Source organism: Fundulus heteroclitus, chromosome 1 (genome assembly GCF_011125445.2).
Source record: "Fundulus heteroclitus isolate FHET01 chromosome 1, MU-UCD_Fhet_4.1, whole genome shotgun sequence".
In the NCBI taxonomy this organism is placed as follows: domain Eukaryota; kingdom Metazoa; phylum Chordata; class Actinopteri; order Cyprinodontiformes; family Fundulidae; genus Fundulus; species Fundulus heteroclitus.
In genome coordinates, this window is record NC_046361.1 from 23,032,203 (window position 1) to 23,050,369 (window position 18,167).

The window sequence follows — 18,167 nt, forward strand, 5'->3', positions numbered from 1 at the left end:
CCCTTCAAGCATTACGTAAATACTAGATGCGTTTTAATAGTTGCCTGCCTTAGCTGGTGTTTGATACCAAAAATAATAGCAACATGATATTTATTATCATTATTTTGTTACTTGTTAATGAATAAACGCTCATTCCTTCCATGCGCTTCTCATTTCCTCCTCTTTTTGGGCTTAGTATAATCAACAGTAAAATCAAAATAGTATGCTATTGTTCTCATTGTTCATTAACCGTTATTTGTACTAAATGACACCACATCAGTGTACATAACTAGCAAGCCTTCTATTATTTTTTATTAATGTCTGTTCTAAAAGCTCACTTTCTGCTGTTTGTAAAGCTTTGCACGCAATTTATTTCAGATTCTTATTTGTGTATTTAATGTTTTTATTTTGTTGCCTTGTGGTTGTTGTTTTTTTCCCTGTATAGCTACTGTAGGTAATGCTTATTTTTTGTTCTTATGTGCTGTAAAATAAATATTCCCTCCTTTGATAACAGAGAGCCCTAACATTGACAGTGTTCTATTCCATATTAACGAGTTGCTTCAGTGAGCTCCTCCTTATTATTTCTCATTCATTAAGCATATTTGAGTAACCTTTATCCTCAAAATGTCAGTTAATGTTGTGGTAATAAACTTGGAATTGCTTTAAAATTGCATTGTATATTCATCACATTTTAAAGGTTACATTCTGCACAGAGCTACCCTGAAGAATTTGCGTAATTGCATTATAAAATTACTAATAATAATATTACATTATTCAGAGTTTATGATTTTTTTGTTTTGTTTTTGCACCCTTTGACTTATTCAGCTATTTAAAGACCTATATAGCAGATCATAAAAAGCTACATTCCTAACCTTGACTACATAAAGCATTGTGAACATTTTGAAAATAATACATCATTCTTTGGGACCATTCACATAATTTAAAGTGAGGTTCTGTTAGGAGGTTAAGCAGCAAATATCTTACCTAGAGATGTTAGGCATTTTTCCTTTAGTATAAAAATCAGTATAACATTTTTAGTGGAACTGTGATATAATTTGTTTTCTATACATAGCTTTGTAGCAATAAGAAATTGTTTCTGAGGCCTTGTATAATGCATACAGGGCCTACTGGATGTTAAGATGCATTTAAATTAGGAGGCCACTTCAGTTAACAGTCACCACTGAACCGTTCTCTAATTGTTTGCTTATTGTAAATATAACTTTTTGTTAGGTAGCAAGTGAACACTTAATGCATTCACAAAACAGATATGTGTCACTCCCAATCATTTTCATGAACACCACTAAACAAATATAGTGCATATATACAGTATATATATATATATATATATATATATATATATATATATATATATATATACATACATGTTGCGCTGGCTACAGCTAAGCAAGTGATAAAATTCAAATCTGCTTTTGTTATTGTCATTGGCTGAAGATTAATAACAACTTATGTAGTGCAGCTAAGGTATTTAGGCATAACCTCTAAACAGAACCCCACCTCACATTCTTAACATTCCCTAACACTGACACGTAAGGCCTGGGACTTATGAAATAAGGCACATTTTGTGACTCCTTCTTCATAGGCACAAAATGTAATTTCCACTAGAAAAGACAGAACAGGCCACAGCCTCTCTTAATCGTCTCTGATCCCACCCACTTTCACTCTTGTGTCTCTCTTGCTTTCTGAGCTACTCAGAAACTTCTCTCTTCCTCAGTGCTTTGCACATTGAAGCCACAACAACCGAGGCTCCTCCCTTTCTGCACATCTGGACAGACGCAGAAGAGAAGCACAAAACCGCTCTGTGCTCTGACCTCCACCACTGGGAATTTCAGTGAAACCTATGGGCACCACATTTCTCTTAAATTAAAAGGCAGTTATTGTGTGCCACTTTGGACGACTGGTTTCCTGAACACACCCTCCTGCGTTGAGGCTGCATTCAACTTGATTTCACCCCACATTTTAGACCAACAGCACCTACCAACTCTAGGTGAGTAGGATTTTGTTTTGCTAGCATATATGTATATCTTCTTTTTTATGTTGGTTTCCAGCTTCAAAGACTTTCTTTCCAATAACGTACTCATGCCTGTTGGGGGGGAAAAAACGCAAGAATGATTTAAATTCAAACCACTGGAGTACGCGGGCGTCGCAGTGATAAGTTACTGCGACTAGTAACAAAGCGCTGACGTATATAAAGCAGCAAACAAGAGGAAGTCATCTCACTAAGGTCACAAGAAGCCACATGTAATTTGTGAGCAAACTTCCTGATTTGTACCTGCTCTCACTCCCTCTGTTTTACGAACGCGTTCCCACATAACTGTATGTGCAGCTACTTGTCTAAACTTGCGTTAAACCACCAACATGTGCTGAAATTCAATACCAAGATTGTAGAAATCAGCATTTTCCAGCCCTGATCCTCTGGGTCCACTATCCTGCATCGGCTCCTGTTACAATGATCTGTTCATCAGGTCACTGAGATGAGCGGAGGACTGTTATTGACCCACTGGTTTAAATCAGATGTGTTGTTGTACAGGGATAGTCTAGCCTGAGGAACAGAAGTAAGATACAAAACCCAATGGTAGGGTTACTGTCCTTTGGTACTCTGTTCTCATAGTATATGACCTAAGAGCTGTCCTTAAAATTTCAGTGGATCTTAGCTTCGGAAATGTAGGTAATTCAGTTAAATTCTCTTTATTTATATAGCGCTGATTCAAAACAGTTACCAGGCAATTAAAACAAACAAATCCAATTTATATCATCTAATGAGATTTTAAGTAAATTACAAACAATTATAAAACAATGCAGTCCGGTTCAGTTTATTTTGCAAGTTGATAAAAAGTTTTCAATCTAAGAAAACCCAGTCTGTGTTAGGTCAATTGGCCTCTCTAAATTCTCCTTAGGTGTGAGTGTGTGCAAGAATGGTTGTTTGTCCTGTTTGTCTCTGTGTTGCCCTGTGATAGACTGGCGACCTGTCCAGGATGAACCCGCCTCTCGCCCATTGACAGCTGGAGATAGGCACCAGCACCCCTTGCGACCCCACAATGGATAAATGTGTTAGAAAATGGATGGATGGATGGATGGAAACCCAGTCTGACCTACAGCGATTCCTCACGCTAAATTAGCATGTGGCAACAGCAGACACTTAACTGCTCCAAGTCTTCAACTTTGCAACAATCCTTCATAAATAGCATTCAATGGGGTGACTGTGGAAAGGCAAACTCACTTTTAATATAAATAAATCTCCAGCAGAACCTACATAGATTCCAACAATGTGAAAAAACTGTTTTTTTCCCTTCCCTACATGATTTGCATACATGATCCTGAGGCTGTGAAATGGATATGTCACACCATGACCCTTATCTCAACATCCAGACTCTACTTTTTTCACAAATGACTTTGCTCACTTGTTTTGTGATCTTGAATGGTCCATGCCATTTTGACTGCAGCTTGGTGGATGAGAAGCAGTAATCGTATCTTCTGTCCTGGAAGAAAGATCCCCTCTCTTGCTCAGGGATCAAACCGGGTCTTTTGATGTTGTTGAGCTATTTTCATGTTCCCCTGTGCAAATGATGAAGATTCCTCCAACCTCTGTCTCATGTTGATGACATATGCTGTAATGTTTTCCTCCTCCAACTCGGGGTCTTCCCAGTAGTCCTTCAGCAGCTCTAATGAGCACCTCACTCTGCTGCTGTACAATAGTTCAAAGGGTGAGTAGCTGGTGGAAAGCTGTAGGACATCCTGGTAGGCAAATCAAAGGTAGGGCAGCCTGACTGGGACCAATGGCTTGTGTCCGGGATTTAAGAGCAGGGACAAAGTGCTGTGTATGGCCAAAGATATTGAAGTGATATCTTGAACTATAGAATTGGGAAATTACTTTTAGCATTATGATGTCTTTGGGAAGGGAGCTACCTAGAACTAGAAGAATTGCTGGCCTGAACTCAAGCAGAGCCCTGATCAGTGGACATACTTGGTTTGGCTCAGTGGGTCTCCTGAGCAAAATAGTTGCTCTTGCTTCCCTTCCTGGTTGACGTGAAATCCTTTGCGAGGCTAGTTGCCATCTTTGGGTCACTCTCCTGTATCCAGATCTCAAGCTCTGGGTTAACCATTCCAAACTCTGTTCCACAATTATCTTATTGGATATTTCTTGCACATTCGATTTTTCAGGTGTAACCAAAATAAGGCTTTCAGTCCTACATAGAGTTCACATGGGCTCTCACTTGATTCAGCATTCAGGGATCTGAAACAGTGTCAATAAGTGCCAAAAGTGATCTTAAATTTCACCAAGATTGCCTCTTTCACTTTGTCGTAGTTCACAGTCTGCTGAGTCCATGAGAATGTTACCTGTGCAGGCTTTTCCTGTCAACAAGGACACAAGATGAACAGACCACTCATCTGTGGATCATCCTCACAAACATGCTTAGAAAAGGTTTATCTGGTGATAAGGGAAGACATTTTGGTTGAATTGTAGACTTGGAACCAGTGGTCACCAGGACATCTCTACCATCTGATTCATTTTCACATAGTTCAGACACTGTGGGGGGCTAAAGCTTTATCTGATCTAGAGGCCATGGCAGCTACTAACCTGGAGGACAAGTTGGAAGACATTTTGGCCTCTAGATCAGATAAAGCTTTAACAGGCTCCAACTCTTGGCCTGGTGATTTTTCACCTCTAGTCATCTCCTCTCTATAGCGTGAATGGGACACCTCTTACTGAGATGAAGGCTGAGGCAGAGTATGGTGGAAACAGCAGGTGTTTATTTGTCCACATTTAGCACAACTTGATGAACAATAAGTTTGAGTGGGAGTGGTGGCCTAGTGTTTAAAGCAGCACACTTGCGTTCTGAGAAGGCTGCAAGTACCTGGTATGAACCCTGCAGACTGCCACAAAGAGTCCCTGAGGAGGAAGACCCTTATCCACAGATTGCTCCGCGGGTGCTTTAGGCAGCCCACTGCTCCCTAAGGCTGATGGGTTAAAGGCAGAAGACAAATTTTGTTGTAATGCACAATTGCCGTATGACAAATGAGAATGTCCACAATTAATGTCATGCGAGGCTGTCCAACAGCAACAAAAACATCACGTTTCTTTAATAACTTAAATAGTCTCATCTGTTTTTAGGACCAAACCAAAATTTACTCACAGGGGGGTTTACTTTATCATTCCTATATATAAACACACAACTTATACTTCAATATATACAAATATATACATTTTGCTGTTTACTATTAAGAATTAAATGTTTAATATTTTCAACTTACACCTCAACACTGTCATGAAAACACCAAAACCCATGCATTGAAATTCCCCACGCTCTCTTATATCACATTGCCTATCCCAGAACCTTTAAATGGTGTCCAAATAGCTGGGGAAGCATTTGCCCAAACACCCTGGGGAGGAGACCGAAAAGAAAGGTGAATAATCATAACTTAACAAGCAACTTCTCTATACCCAGACTTTTATAACTAGAGTTTACACATAAACAGTTGCCAAGGTTTACTAAACAGTAGATCTGAATTGCTCAAAGTAACAACTTTCTTCACAGGCAGCCCCAGCATTTCTTAAATAGGAGCGGCCATGAACAAAAGGCAACATGCCAATTATTAAAATACTGAATAAATATTCACGAAATACTTAAAACATCTTTTGTGTAAATGGCTGTTGATGTTGAAGTCTTGTTTAAAGTGTGGTGCTTAATATAGTCCTAGTTAAAGTGCTTTAAATAAAGTGCAAAGATGCTCTTTACCACAGTAAAAAGTGTTACCAGTAACAAGAGCTTCTCCGTTATAGGCTTGTTGTTCTTGGAATTCTGAGAAGCTAATTTTCTTTTCCTGTTTAGAGCAAAAACATTCCTGAAATACTTGATTTTACTGGCATCCAGCGCGTTTTTTTTTTTATGTGAGATACACAAGCTTCAGTTGTCAGTAATTACCTGACCACTGAAGGGCATTTTGGTTTCTACGTTTTACACCCTCTACCTCTTTGTTTGTTCTATGCTTCCCCAAATAGGTCTGGATCTATTACCAAATCAACCGTGCTAGACGCTAGAATATAGTTTAAGGAAAACATGAGGCCATTTTTAATCAAACCCAGCAAACTAATCCAACAAAGAGTAGTTTGATCCTTCCCCAGACGGAACATCGACATTAAGGCAAGAAAACATTCCAGCTTCACATGTAGCTGGGATATAACAATCTAAAATGAGATTATATTCAAGCATTTTAAAAGTACAATGTTGATTTGGGAGTGCCATATTTCCATTTTCGAATACAGACAGTTTCTCTGGCTTTGGAGTTAATTATGGAATGACTTGCTCTGATAAAACAGGAAATGTGTTTAGGGTGATAGGAAGTGACTAAAGAGCTCTGCTCCCTTAAATGGTTAGAGAAAAGGAAGTGATATTTGTGCAACTAGATACATACTGAGCTGTTATCCTTCTTAAATAAACAAACAGACAAGACAGATGGATGAAAAAACAAGACAGACACTCGCAACATGATGTGAACAAAGGGCAGAGAGAGGTGGGAGGGTTTACACAGCCCGGAATGTGGAAGTGGCTACACAAGGATTGATTGGGAGGGTCGTGACGGGAAACGCTCAGGGTGGAAACAGGCTGGACGCCAGAGTCGTTTAGATTCTGAAAACCTTTAAACGTCTTTAGAAAGTCATGCTTTCCTGTTAGGTTCACGCGCTGACCGTGTCAATTTTTCCAACAGAGGTACTTTCATCTGTTACCGTTTGGCCCAACTTTTTCAAACTTTCCATTACATGTCAGCTTTTCCTTTGCAGAAGCCACAGTAAACCTGGCTTCTGCGAAGGAGGCAGGAAATTACAGTCTTGAATAAAACCAGAATTACAGACAACCAAATATAGAAATTCAAATGTGTTTCATATAAAGGGTTTTGTGAAGGAATGTAATAGTCCATCAGACAACTTCTTTCTGTACTTTCGCTGGGCAATGAAATTGAGTAATAAACAGTTTCCCATGGGAAAAAATGAGATGTAACTTTGGATCTTGTTTTTTTTTTTTTTTTTTTTTTTTTTTTCTTTTTAAAAGAGTTTCCCAACAGAGAGCAGTTAGCAAATGAGTATAATTTCCTTAAAGTGCCAGAATTTTTAAGTCATCAGCTTGTTGATGCATGATCTCTTGGAAGAAAAACAAACAAAAAATAACAAATGTAGATCTACCAATCAGACCTTTGTAAAATTCGTCAAACTCACGTGAGATAGTTTGTCACCTTAAGAACAACATAGGGCCAGTTTTTCTCTTTTTTTCTATTTTGTAAAGCCTCCATGAATCTAGCGACATCACATAAGGCAACAGCTCATGCTTGAAATATTTAAATTTGTATTTTCTTTTCTGCCGTTCCTTTTTATTTAAAAGTTTTTAAACGTATTTCTCCTTCATCGGTGTCAACTAGTATCCTGGAGGGCTGCAGCACATTTTTTGCGAGAACACCGTCAGGAGAATTTGCCCACAATAAAAACCTATTAAACTAACCTGTGATGAAAGAAAACCAGAGTGGGGGGAATCAAAGTCCTTTTATTTTCCAACTAAATAATTGCATATCACTACTTGTGGTCGTTAGCCCCACCATTTCTGCTACTGCAGTAAACATGTTAGGGTGTTTTCCTCTGATTCACCATCAGTGGCAGTGTCCACCGTGGCTTTGGGGGGTCATCGGTGACAAACTAGACGCAGGCCATGAACAGAATACTGTCTTCAGTCTTCAGCTTGAAAGCTTCAGGATCTATGTTAGAATCTTATTACCAGTTAATTAGTTTGGTTCTTGTGGATCTTGTGATGTCATCAATCCAAATACACTAAAAAGCAGACTTTGTAGTTGTTTTCTTCATAGCACTTTTTAAAAAAAAAGTTTGCATATTGCGCAATCCATCAGTAGGAATCCATATTTCATTACCCAGCCGTGTTTTATTTTCAGTGGGAATCTGTTCATTAAAGAAATCACCACCACCATCTCGCAGGTGCAAACATCAAGCTGATTACCTTCTGGGTTTAGTGTCTAATGTCAGTTTTCTTCCATTTCCAAGGATGCCTTTGGGAGGAGGAAATAAGTGTGGCCGCTGTTCGAAGACGGTTTACTTTGCAGAGGAAGTCCTGTGTGATGGGCGGAGCTTCCACAAGTCCTGCTTCCTGTGCAGTGAGTACACAGTCTGCTGTTTCCTCTGATTGTAGTCGTGAAAACCCATTAAACCGATTCCCTTTGATTATTGCCCTGAATCATTCTTTCGTGGCACAATAACCACACCTGGAAACTCCAACCAAGCTAATTTCTTAAAATTAAATGAAAGAAAACATGACAGAATGTATTTTTAGCTTTTTTTTTTTTAAGGAATGAAGATGCCCGCCACTGTGATTTTAAACGTTTGACCTCAAACTGCGGCTGCACGATCAGACCATCAGTGTAGGTTCATGGAGGTCTGCGTAGATATTTGTCTTATCAAACATTCCTGCTAAGGAATTTCGATGAGTGCAGGCTTCTTCAGAAAAGCTGCGCCATATTAGGAAGGGGTTTGGGGCCTGTCTAAACACATTAAGACCACACAAATATGCAAAACAATAATATATACATTTCTGACCGTCTGAGAATGTGAATATATTTGTGCAGTGGTGTGTGGGAAGAACTTGGACAGCACAACTGTAGCGGTCCATATGGACGAAGTCTACTGCAAGGCATGCTACGGCAAGAAGTATGGGCCAAAAGGCTACGGGTATGGTCAGGGTGCCGGAACCCTCAGCACGGACAAAGGAGAATCACTGGGCATCAAGCAGGAAGCGTGAGTAACACACAAACTCAATTCTGGATGTCTGCTTAAAGCTCTTCGTCAAACAGTTTTGCCCTCCTTGTCCGTCAGACCCGCCCCTCATCGCCCGACCACCAACACTAACCCGTCCAAGATGGCTCAGAAGTTCGGAGGGTCAGACAAGTGCCCTCGCTGCGGCAAGGCTGTCTATGCTGCTGAGAAAGTGATCGGAGCAGGGAGTGTAAGAAAACCTCCCATATGCAGACGCTCGTGCATCCAAAGTATGACCATTTAATATTTATTATCCACTTCTGTCTAGGCCTGGCACAAGAGTGGATGCTTCACCTGTGCCACGTGTGGGAAAAGCCTTGAGTCAACCACACTAGCTGACAAGGAGGGGGAAATCTACTGTAAAGGTATAATCCATGTAACAAAGTCAAAAAATGCTGCTTTTACCAAGCTTTAAATTCATAGAGAAACCATCTGTGTGTAGACAACATAACCGCATGTGGGTATGGAAGGAGCACTCCTCTCTGACAGTTCAGGCATTAATCAATAGTTGAAATATTGTATGATGTAATCTCATAATCTTCTTTTTTTGGCTGTCGATCAAAAGAGATATGCATTGAACATTTGAGTCAAATAGATTATTAAATGCAACATAATGTAGGTTTACACCTTTCTTTTAAACAAGACAAATTTTCAATGATTTTTAAAAAAAAATCCATACAAAGTAAGAAAAAGTGAAGACAAAGACAAATAACTGGCTACAAAGAATGATCCATAATGATAAAGCAGCTACAATATGTGTCTATTATGAGCTTTTAACCACGTCCTGTATTAATAAGAAAAGTTGCTTCAACAACAAAACTTGTGGCTGTATGTACATATTTCCACAAAATTGCAATGCTTTTGCTCTGAGTTGGTTATTGCAGTATCATGACAGAACACATTAAGAACCAAACTTGATTGATCTTACGTCTTTAGTATATATATATATATATATATATATATATATATATATATATATATATATATATATATATATATATATATATATATATATATATATATATATATATATATATATATAAAGAAAGAAAGAAAGAAAGAAAGAAAGAAAAACGACACACACCGGGACAGAGGCTGTCCAGGCTTCACCCGATCACAAACATAACCGAGACCATCTGTAAGACAGAAATCGATGTCAAACAGTGCTAGGAGCACGATAAATATTGCGTGGAAATTGCTTCATAATAAGACTCCCTATCAGAACATAGCTGGCGCTGGCATCATCACAGTTGATTAAGCCACACCACATCTTCTTTTCCTTGAAAGTGAGTTGTAATAAACATAATGGAACAGCAGGGGGCTCACTTACGCAGACAGTTATCTTTAAGTACACAGCAACAATGACAGCGTTAAAACATATGTAATGGCCTTTAAACAATTATGTGCAGTTTCATAAACAAACGTGTTTTGTGTTGAAAACATCAAGATACACTTCCATGAATATAAAGGTAAAAAAAACATGTCTGACGAGGAACCTTTGCCACTGTAAGCTTTTACAGATTGTCTAAAGTTCTGAGTCCTCTCAAAACCTCTTCTCGTCAACTCACTCCACAGGTTTTGTTAATGGATTGAGGTCAGGGAACTGGTGAACCATCTCTGTGTTGATATATCCGTGTGTTTGGCATCCTCATTCTGCCAAGACTAAGTCATGACCCATTTGCAGGTCACCGGTGGAGTCAATCATGTTTTTTTAACTATTATATAAAAACTTCCACTATTTTAAAGCGTCCAGTATTAAACCTGCTCTAATAAGGTCAATAAGGCATTTGAATGATGAAAAAATTGCCCACAGCATCACAGAACCAAACTTTTTTTTTTCCAATAGCAGACTTGTCCAAACAACAGTACTGCATGCAGCTCGTGTCTGATGGTTGATAGGGAGACTTGGTGACCTTAAAATGCCACTAATGGCTGCATTTTTCTAACAGTGAACTTTGGATATTTTTTATGTTCCTTAATATCCTCAGAGTGTTTGGTGGTAGGATAATTATGGGTCCTTATCCAACCTACGACCTTGTGTCTAAAAAAAAAAAAAAAATGATCTCAATGTCATGTCACATTTCAGGAATACCTAATTAGTAATCCACAAGTTGTGGATTACTAATTAGGAGTTTCAAATAATCTTAAAGTAAAATATAAATTTAATCACAGTTTAATTTAAATCATAGAGATAGTCAGGGGAACTAATAATTGTCCAAATGGTTATTTTAAGAGAAAAAAAAGCTACGTAGTTGTTTTATTTCTCTCCTCTGAGTGCAAGCAAATTAAATATTGTATTAAAAAACAATGTGAGATTATTCTACTACAATAGAATATGAATTTAGTTTAAAGATCTTTTACAAAACCTTCAGGAGGTGGCAATAAATATGGCCATTACAGTGGGTGAAAAGCAAAGGTGAATGTCTGCTTTGAGCCGCAACATACCAATAAAAAGGTTGTTGCTCAAGGTCTTTTATAGCCAAGCAGCTTTCAGTCAGCAATGTGACATTGATACTGAAGCGTGGAAAGTGATGGCACACTGTTTTTGACTTCCAACAGGCTGTTACGGCAAAAACTTCGGTCCCAAGGGGTTTGGGTATGGACTGGGAGCCGGGGCGTTGGCGCACACCCAGTGAGGACCAGTGAGGCGTGTTGCCATCCTACTGAGCTGCTTTCCATGCCTGCAGAGGGCGGGCTGCTGCCATTGAGATGGAGGGAGCATCCTTCATCCAACACTGCATTAGAAAACCTCTAAAAGCCACGAAACAAACACAAAGATTGCAAATGCTATTTAATCCTAATCCATGTTTTTTCTTTTCTTACTGGTAATAGAATAGTTAGCCACAACCTTTTGGCACCGAGAGAAAATAGGCGTCTCGCTCCATAAACAAATGAGAGTAGGACTATAGATGTTTAGGCTTGGAAAGGGCCAACATTCTTTCTGTATGACACTTTATAGCTATACAATCCACTTTCTATTCCTAGCTGACTTAACTTTTAACGTTGCAATGAGAGTGAGATGTTTTCGTTTCATGAAAATTCTGAAATAAAATGTATTAAATGCTCCCTGTCCGTGCATTCCAGACCTCAAATGAAATGCTTTTGCTTCAAAAATTCATTTTTTTTTATTATCATAATTTTAAGGGACTTTATGCTGTAAACAAATCTGTATTTGCACATGTTCACAAACAGATTAATAAAGGGGGCCAGGTTGTGTGGAAGTATTGAGATTTTAAAAATGTGCCCTCTTTACATTTTATTCATTTTTACCTCATAACATGACAGTGACACCTCCTCATGCTGCTCACGTGGTCACCCTGCGTCTTTAAAATGGAAACAAATCTCTAATGTCAAATTGTGAGAAAGATGTATCATGTATTGTTGGTGTTTGGATTGCGATCGTGTCTTCATCATGTAACCTTTCAGGCAGTATTAAGTCTGATGTGTGGAAATGATGATAATAAAACAGTGTCATATTTTTCCCTTTTTATAAAAAACGTTTTTATAGATATAGAAATTAGAAATATAGAAATTCTGTTAAAAAGAAAAAAAATACAAGGCTGCTTTGAGCAGCATGCATTAAACCATATATTAAATGTTATGCTTTCATTCGAATAATGGGGCTATTTAATTGCCACGCGGCCAGTGTGACGAACCCACGCACCTGTACCACTGCGCACTCACACCGACCCTCTCACGCGCACGCATCGGGCACAGGAGAGTTGCATAAACCGTCCGGTTCGCCTCTATCCGTCAGCAGCCAGGAGGCGGGGTGCTGCTGCTCAGAAGGTCCACACACACCCGCACACACACAGAGGAGCCGGGCCGGGCATGTCCGAACACATCCGCCCAGACCAGCCAGCCAACCTCCACGGTGAGCTGTCAGTGTGAGTGGGCTGAAACCTCAGCCGTTTTTATTGTCCCTACAGTCAGGCTGCTCGAAGTCGCTATGTTTTCGTGAGGGGCTTTAAACTCAAGTTAATGGATTCATCTGCCGAAGACTAGACGCAGTGTTTTAAGTCTCTTCGTGCGGTTTAGGCCATCATGTCTTTCCCGGTGAAAGTGATAAGAGACGGGCTGTTGGAGAAGCGCAGCAGCGGGCTTCTCCAGCTGTGGAAGAAGAAGCGCTGCGTGCTCACGGAGGAAGGGCTCCGCCTGCACAGCTGCAAAAGCAGCAGCGGCGGCGGCGGTGATAACGCTCCGGGGTCGGCGTGGAGCTCCAGAGCCAAGGAGCTGCGCTTCGAGCGCATGGAGACGGTGGAGTGCGTGGAGTACAAGAGAGGGATGGTTTACTTCACCGTGGTCATGGCTAAAGGAAAGGAGATAGACTTTAGGTGCGCGCAGGAGGGCACGCTGTGGAACGCGGAGATCGCCCTGGCTCTGGTCCGCTACAAGAACCAGCAGGCCCTGCGGACCGGGAGAAACCGGTATATGTACTCGCCACCTCTAGGCAGCACCGGGGAGGATGAGGCGCTCTGACTGGATGGTAAGGCTAACACTGATGGAGGTCAACTTAGTGGTTTGAGTAAGCTTTTATGTTATTTATATATATATGCACTGCTCAAGGGAACAATTGGAGTTACATATATATATATATATATATATATATATATATATATATATATATATATATATATATATATATATACACACACACATATCTCCTTTGGAAAACAAATTATGGTTTGAGGACCTGAAGGACTGCGACAGACTGGCGACCTGTCCAGGGTGTACCCTGCCTCTCGCCCAGTGAACACTGGAGATAGGCACCCGCGACCCCATGAGGGATTAAGCGGGTCAGAAAATGGATGGATGGATGGATGGACCTGAAGCTTCGAGTTCGAATCTGTGGCATCAGAGATATAGAAGACATGTTTAACATAGGGCCCTGATAGGTTTCCTTGGGGCTATTAAGGGCAGTTGCCCAGGGCCCGCATTATAAGGGTGGGGGCGTACAATAGCCGTGTGTTCATCAACGTTTTTTATGTGGATTTTGAAATATTTGATTAGAAAAGATTGATGGGAATTCAAAATAACTTCCTCGATTTGGTCAAAACGTTGACACTTGCTTGAGGTGGTTGTTGGCTTTTGCGAAAAAGAGTTCATGCGCAAAGTGAGAGATGGAAACACATTTGCAGAATACGTTCTGACGTAGCGATTATTTACCTCACGTGACTGATCAGCTGTTTCGCCTATGTTATATTTCCATAACACACGTAGAATTTCATTTCTTTCTCGATGTCTCCGGACAGCATGTGACATCGCCAATACTAGCTGACGCGACAGAACAACTACAACGTTCCTGATAGCAACACATTCCTGTAAACTTCTCCTGTTTTTAGATGTGTGGCCCATGCTAGTTTGCAACCTCTACTTCCTGTTTATTACAGGCATTCGTAAGGTTAACTTCTTACGAAAACAGGCTTTGCGTACCCTGGTTAATTCGCTCCAAACCAGTCAATGGAGACACGTCTCATTAGCTTTTGCTTTTTTGCGACTTGCACTACAATTGGATGGAAACATGGCTAATGTCAATTTTGTAATTGCCCTCTTCCAGGAACCTGAACAGTAGTGAAGGGAGGAGCAGTTCTATATTACTATGTCTTCCATACAGCGTTAGAGAATGATGGTCATTTGAACACTTTCGCTGGCATCATTTTAGAGGGACTCAACAGTAGGAAAGGTATGAGTTAAAATGTTAGTGGTTAGGAAACGTTATTTTTAACAGATTTTGTTATTTAAATCCTTCATCTTTCCAAACTGTCAGTTTGACAGGAAATTTCAAAAGCCCATCCTGGGATATCGTCCCAGGTATAAAGGGTTCTATTCCTATTTCTGCTTTTATGTAAATTCTAATTTTCATGTATTTTATTTCATTATGTATTTTATATGTGCAGCACTTTGGCCAATACTTGCTATTCTATCCATCCATCCATCCATCTTCTAACACCCTCATGGGGTTGCGACGGGGCTGGTGCCTATTTCCAGCTGTCAATGGGCGAGAGGCAGGGTACACCCTGGACAGGACCTTGGTATTCTGAAGATACTTTAAAGTAAAGTTTGTTTTATTTATCCAAGCCACTAACTTGAGACGTAAACACCTAATTGAATCAGATGCGTATAATTAGCCAACCCTTCTTCTTCTTAATATCAGAAGTCCTGCTGCCAACAACCTAAAAACCACCAAACTCTGCAGCACCCTACAGTTTATTTGAATAAAAACACCCAGACACTTAGGAATAAGGGTATCACGTGTCTTGACAGTATCTATCTAAGTTCCTGCTGAGGTTATCCACAGTGTTTAGATGTTCCAGTCACTCCCCCTCATTCATCTCAGGGTTTCTTTACTATGTCATCAGTCTTCTGAGGACACAAACCACTCTTACTTGAGGACATAATTACGATGCAATGCGAGCCTCCAGAACAACATCTGCTTGCCTCTCCCTCACCAGGCACTAGAGTATTTTTAAACACACACATTGAGACACACACACTTCTTTTTTAAGTGTATTTTAAGGAAAATATAGGCACAGCAATGTGTGTGTCCTCCCCTCTCCCTTTTCCCCAGTTTTCAAAATTCATGTCACTTTCTAGTTATTTACAGAAACCAGTGCCTGAAACCTCGAATGAACCAAGAGTCTGAAAGTCTGAACTATGAGCTCACAGATCAGGAATCCACAGCAATGCTTCCTTAAGCGAGCTCGCCGGAGCCAAGTGCTCAAATTAACTGTGTAGCTGTGGTAACAGCGTAAAAAAAAAAAAGTGAACACACTGTTGCGGATCATCAGCTGCCTCAATGTTGAAAATAGCATCTAGGTAGTAGACCTTTAAATTGTTTTTCTGTTGTTTTTTTTCTCCAGGCTCCGTATCTCCAGCGTTTGGAACTAATTGAGGTTGAGGAGGGACCCTTACGTCCACTGTTTTGTTTCTTTGCTGCACAGCATCCTGGGATGTGCGGAAAACCCAACAGCAACTATGGATCGTAGGACACGAGAGCACGCTGCTTGAAGTATTCACTGTGGATGGCAGTAGTCGTCTGTTATAGATTAACTGTTCGGAGACTCCTGCAAGATGAAAACACGAGGAACTGTTGAGCTGAACATGTATTTACCCTTTGTGCCTTACTGTTACAAAATATTAAAACGTCCCTTTAAATGATTTTGAAACTGGAGTAGAAGCATCGTGGTCCCCGTGAAGTTTAACATGAAGAAGAAACTTGTGGCAAATTCTCCTAAATGTGTTTACCGATATGATGTACAGTATTATAAATAAATTCATTCTTTAAGCAACTTTCTGTAAAACTTCTTTCTTTATAGTGGCCTTCAGAAGTCTGGACTCCATTATTAAAATTACTGGTTTTTGAGATTTGAAGATGAATCACTGCAAAGTTCTTTCCACCTTTAATGGGGCATATATCCATAACAGTTCTACTGAAAAACAAAACTAATTTTGTCTAGGGGGAGAACATAAAAATATTAAGGCGCTATTTCCTGCATGCATGAGTGTGGAGGCATTCCAGATTTTAGTCTGCTAGGACCTTATCAAAACTTGACTTTCCCGCTAGTGAAGTAAGTCATTTTTTTTTATTTGAATGTATGCTTAGACTCACTGTGAAAATGTGACTCTTTTTTTCTAGCCGACATGTAAAATTACTCAAACCAGACAGGTATTTAGAACTGCTCACAGTTGTATCCACGTGGATAAAAATGTAATTTAAATCTGAAGATCAGCAACCACAGAACATGTCAATAATGCTACCTGCATGTTTCACTCCCAGTGTGGTGTTCTTTTTTTTTGTGATGTGCTAATCTTTTTGAATAGTGGCCTAAACGTCCCAGATTCATTTCTCCAGATGTAAATATCTTCTCACAATGTTTTGTGAGATTTTAGCTGGAACCTGAATGTGTTCTTGTGAAAGGAATGCTCCTGTAAGCAATCTCTCTCTGTCCAGACATTTGGAGGACACAGGAGATCATTGTTATATGTGGAAAACAACTAGTAATTGTATAAAATCCCAGCGGCTTCTTCAGAGTTCTTGTCAGATTCTTGGCGGCCTCCCTGACCAGCTTCAGTGTGGTGCTCTCATCATCATCATCATCTTGGGAGAAAAAAAACATTCTGTTTTGGTTATTTTGGTCCAATATTCCCTTTGATAATTGATGACTATGTTCACTGCACTGTAATGGTAACAAATGCAGTGTACTCTTTTCCTCACTGCTACCTTTGTCCATTGAGATCATTTGTGACCGCTTTTAGAATCAGAATCAACTTTATTCTCCAGGTTTGTGGGTACAAACAAAGAATTTGACTTTGGATGTGCTAACCATGTCACTAGCAAAAGGATGCACATGTCGGAGAAATTACACTAGCATGGCTGAACTATACTTCAGCTTAATTAGGGTCTCTATAATTGATGGAAGGTGTGAACTAAATAAGAAAAACAACGCTGAAATTAAATCAAAGGTGCTTCAACAAAGTTTTAGTTCAACATTATGCGCACTCCAAGTTGCTTTTCATATTACCTTTTTTCACATTTTACCTCCTAAAAGATGGATGATTAATCATTGTTCTAGCTTTTTTTTTTTTTTTAAGTTTCACAGCCCTGCAATTTTAACAGGGATGTTTTCACTTTTGAGAGCCACTGAATCTGCATCTGGATGTGCATCTGTTCATTCTAAACAACAACTGCAGCCTATTTTATGTTCATACTACTTAATTATAAGCTCAGCTGTTTCCGGTCAAGCAGTAGTTTTGCCTCCAGGAAACCCCCCTCCACATTTGTCCGCATACACAACAATGCAGAACGTGGAGTTGCGTGTCTGCCAGAGTGAGGACACCTTTTGTTCAGAGCTGTGTGCAGGACTAATGAGGAGCAGGGTGAGCCTGAGGCACGTGCATGCAAACATCCACCCTATAACAGCAAACCCAATAGGAAATTCAGTAAGGCCCAAGCATCAGCAGATTGTGGTTTGCAAGACACACTTTTATTGTTCATTTAAGGCTTGTTGTGTGTGTGTGTGTGTGTGTGTGTGTGTGTGTGTGTGTGTGTGTGTGTGTGTGTGTGTTTTCTTCGTGAATAAAGGCTGGGCTGTGTTGTGACTTCTCTCGTTACTGTGGAAATCCCCGAAGCAAGCCTTCACAGCATGAATCAACGATGGACGAAGAGCAGCACAAAGAGCAGGGAGACGCACACTGACGGGTCTTCATACCAAACCATGTGCGTTGTGACGCTGTTTCAGAGACAGGTGTAAATACTCACACAAATATGTGGACCAGGCTGTGGCAGATGCTGAAATGTGTGCTCGGTGGTTTGCAGTACCCTCTTGAACTCGTGCTCTTACGTGAGAGCGTGGACTATCGC

General features: G+C 40.1%; 2 protein-coding genes across 3 annotated transcripts; both read left to right on the plus strand.

The window, feature by feature from the left end:
- The first annotated feature begins 1,692 nt into the window (after window positions 1–1,692).
- csrp1a (cysteine and glycine-rich protein 1a) lies at window positions 1,693–12,045 on the plus strand. 2 transcript variants are annotated; one of them, XM_012856469.3, is made up of 6 exons: window positions 1,693–1,984; window positions 8,042–8,151; window positions 8,620–8,788; window positions 8,867–8,996; window positions 9,075–9,171; window positions 11,366–12,045. In XM_012856469.3, the coding sequence occupies exons 2-6, from the start codon at window positions 8,043–8,045 to the stop codon at window positions 11,440–11,442; spliced, it is 582 nt and encodes a 193-aa protein (XP_012711923.2). In that variant the 5' UTR covers window positions 1,693–1,984; window position 8,042; the 3' UTR covers window positions 11,443–12,045. The 2 variants fall into 2 exon arrangements, with proteins under 2 accessions (XP_012711923.2, XP_021168541.2); XM_021312866.2 differs by lacking the exon at window positions 1,693–1,984 and adding an exon at window positions 5,368–5,403.
- Window positions 12,046–12,503: 458 nt separating this feature from the next.
- Window positions 12,504–16,095, plus strand: phlda3 (pleckstrin homology-like domain, family A, member 3). The gene is made up of 2 exons (XM_012856488.3): window positions 12,504–13,292; window positions 15,667–16,095. Exon 1 carries the CDS (start codon window positions 12,851–12,853, stop codon window positions 13,283–13,285), a length of 435 nt encoding a protein of 144 aa, XP_012711942.1. The 5' UTR covers window positions 12,504–12,850; the 3' UTR covers window positions 13,286–13,292; window positions 15,667–16,095.
- Window positions 16,096–18,167: the final 2,072 nt, after the last annotated feature.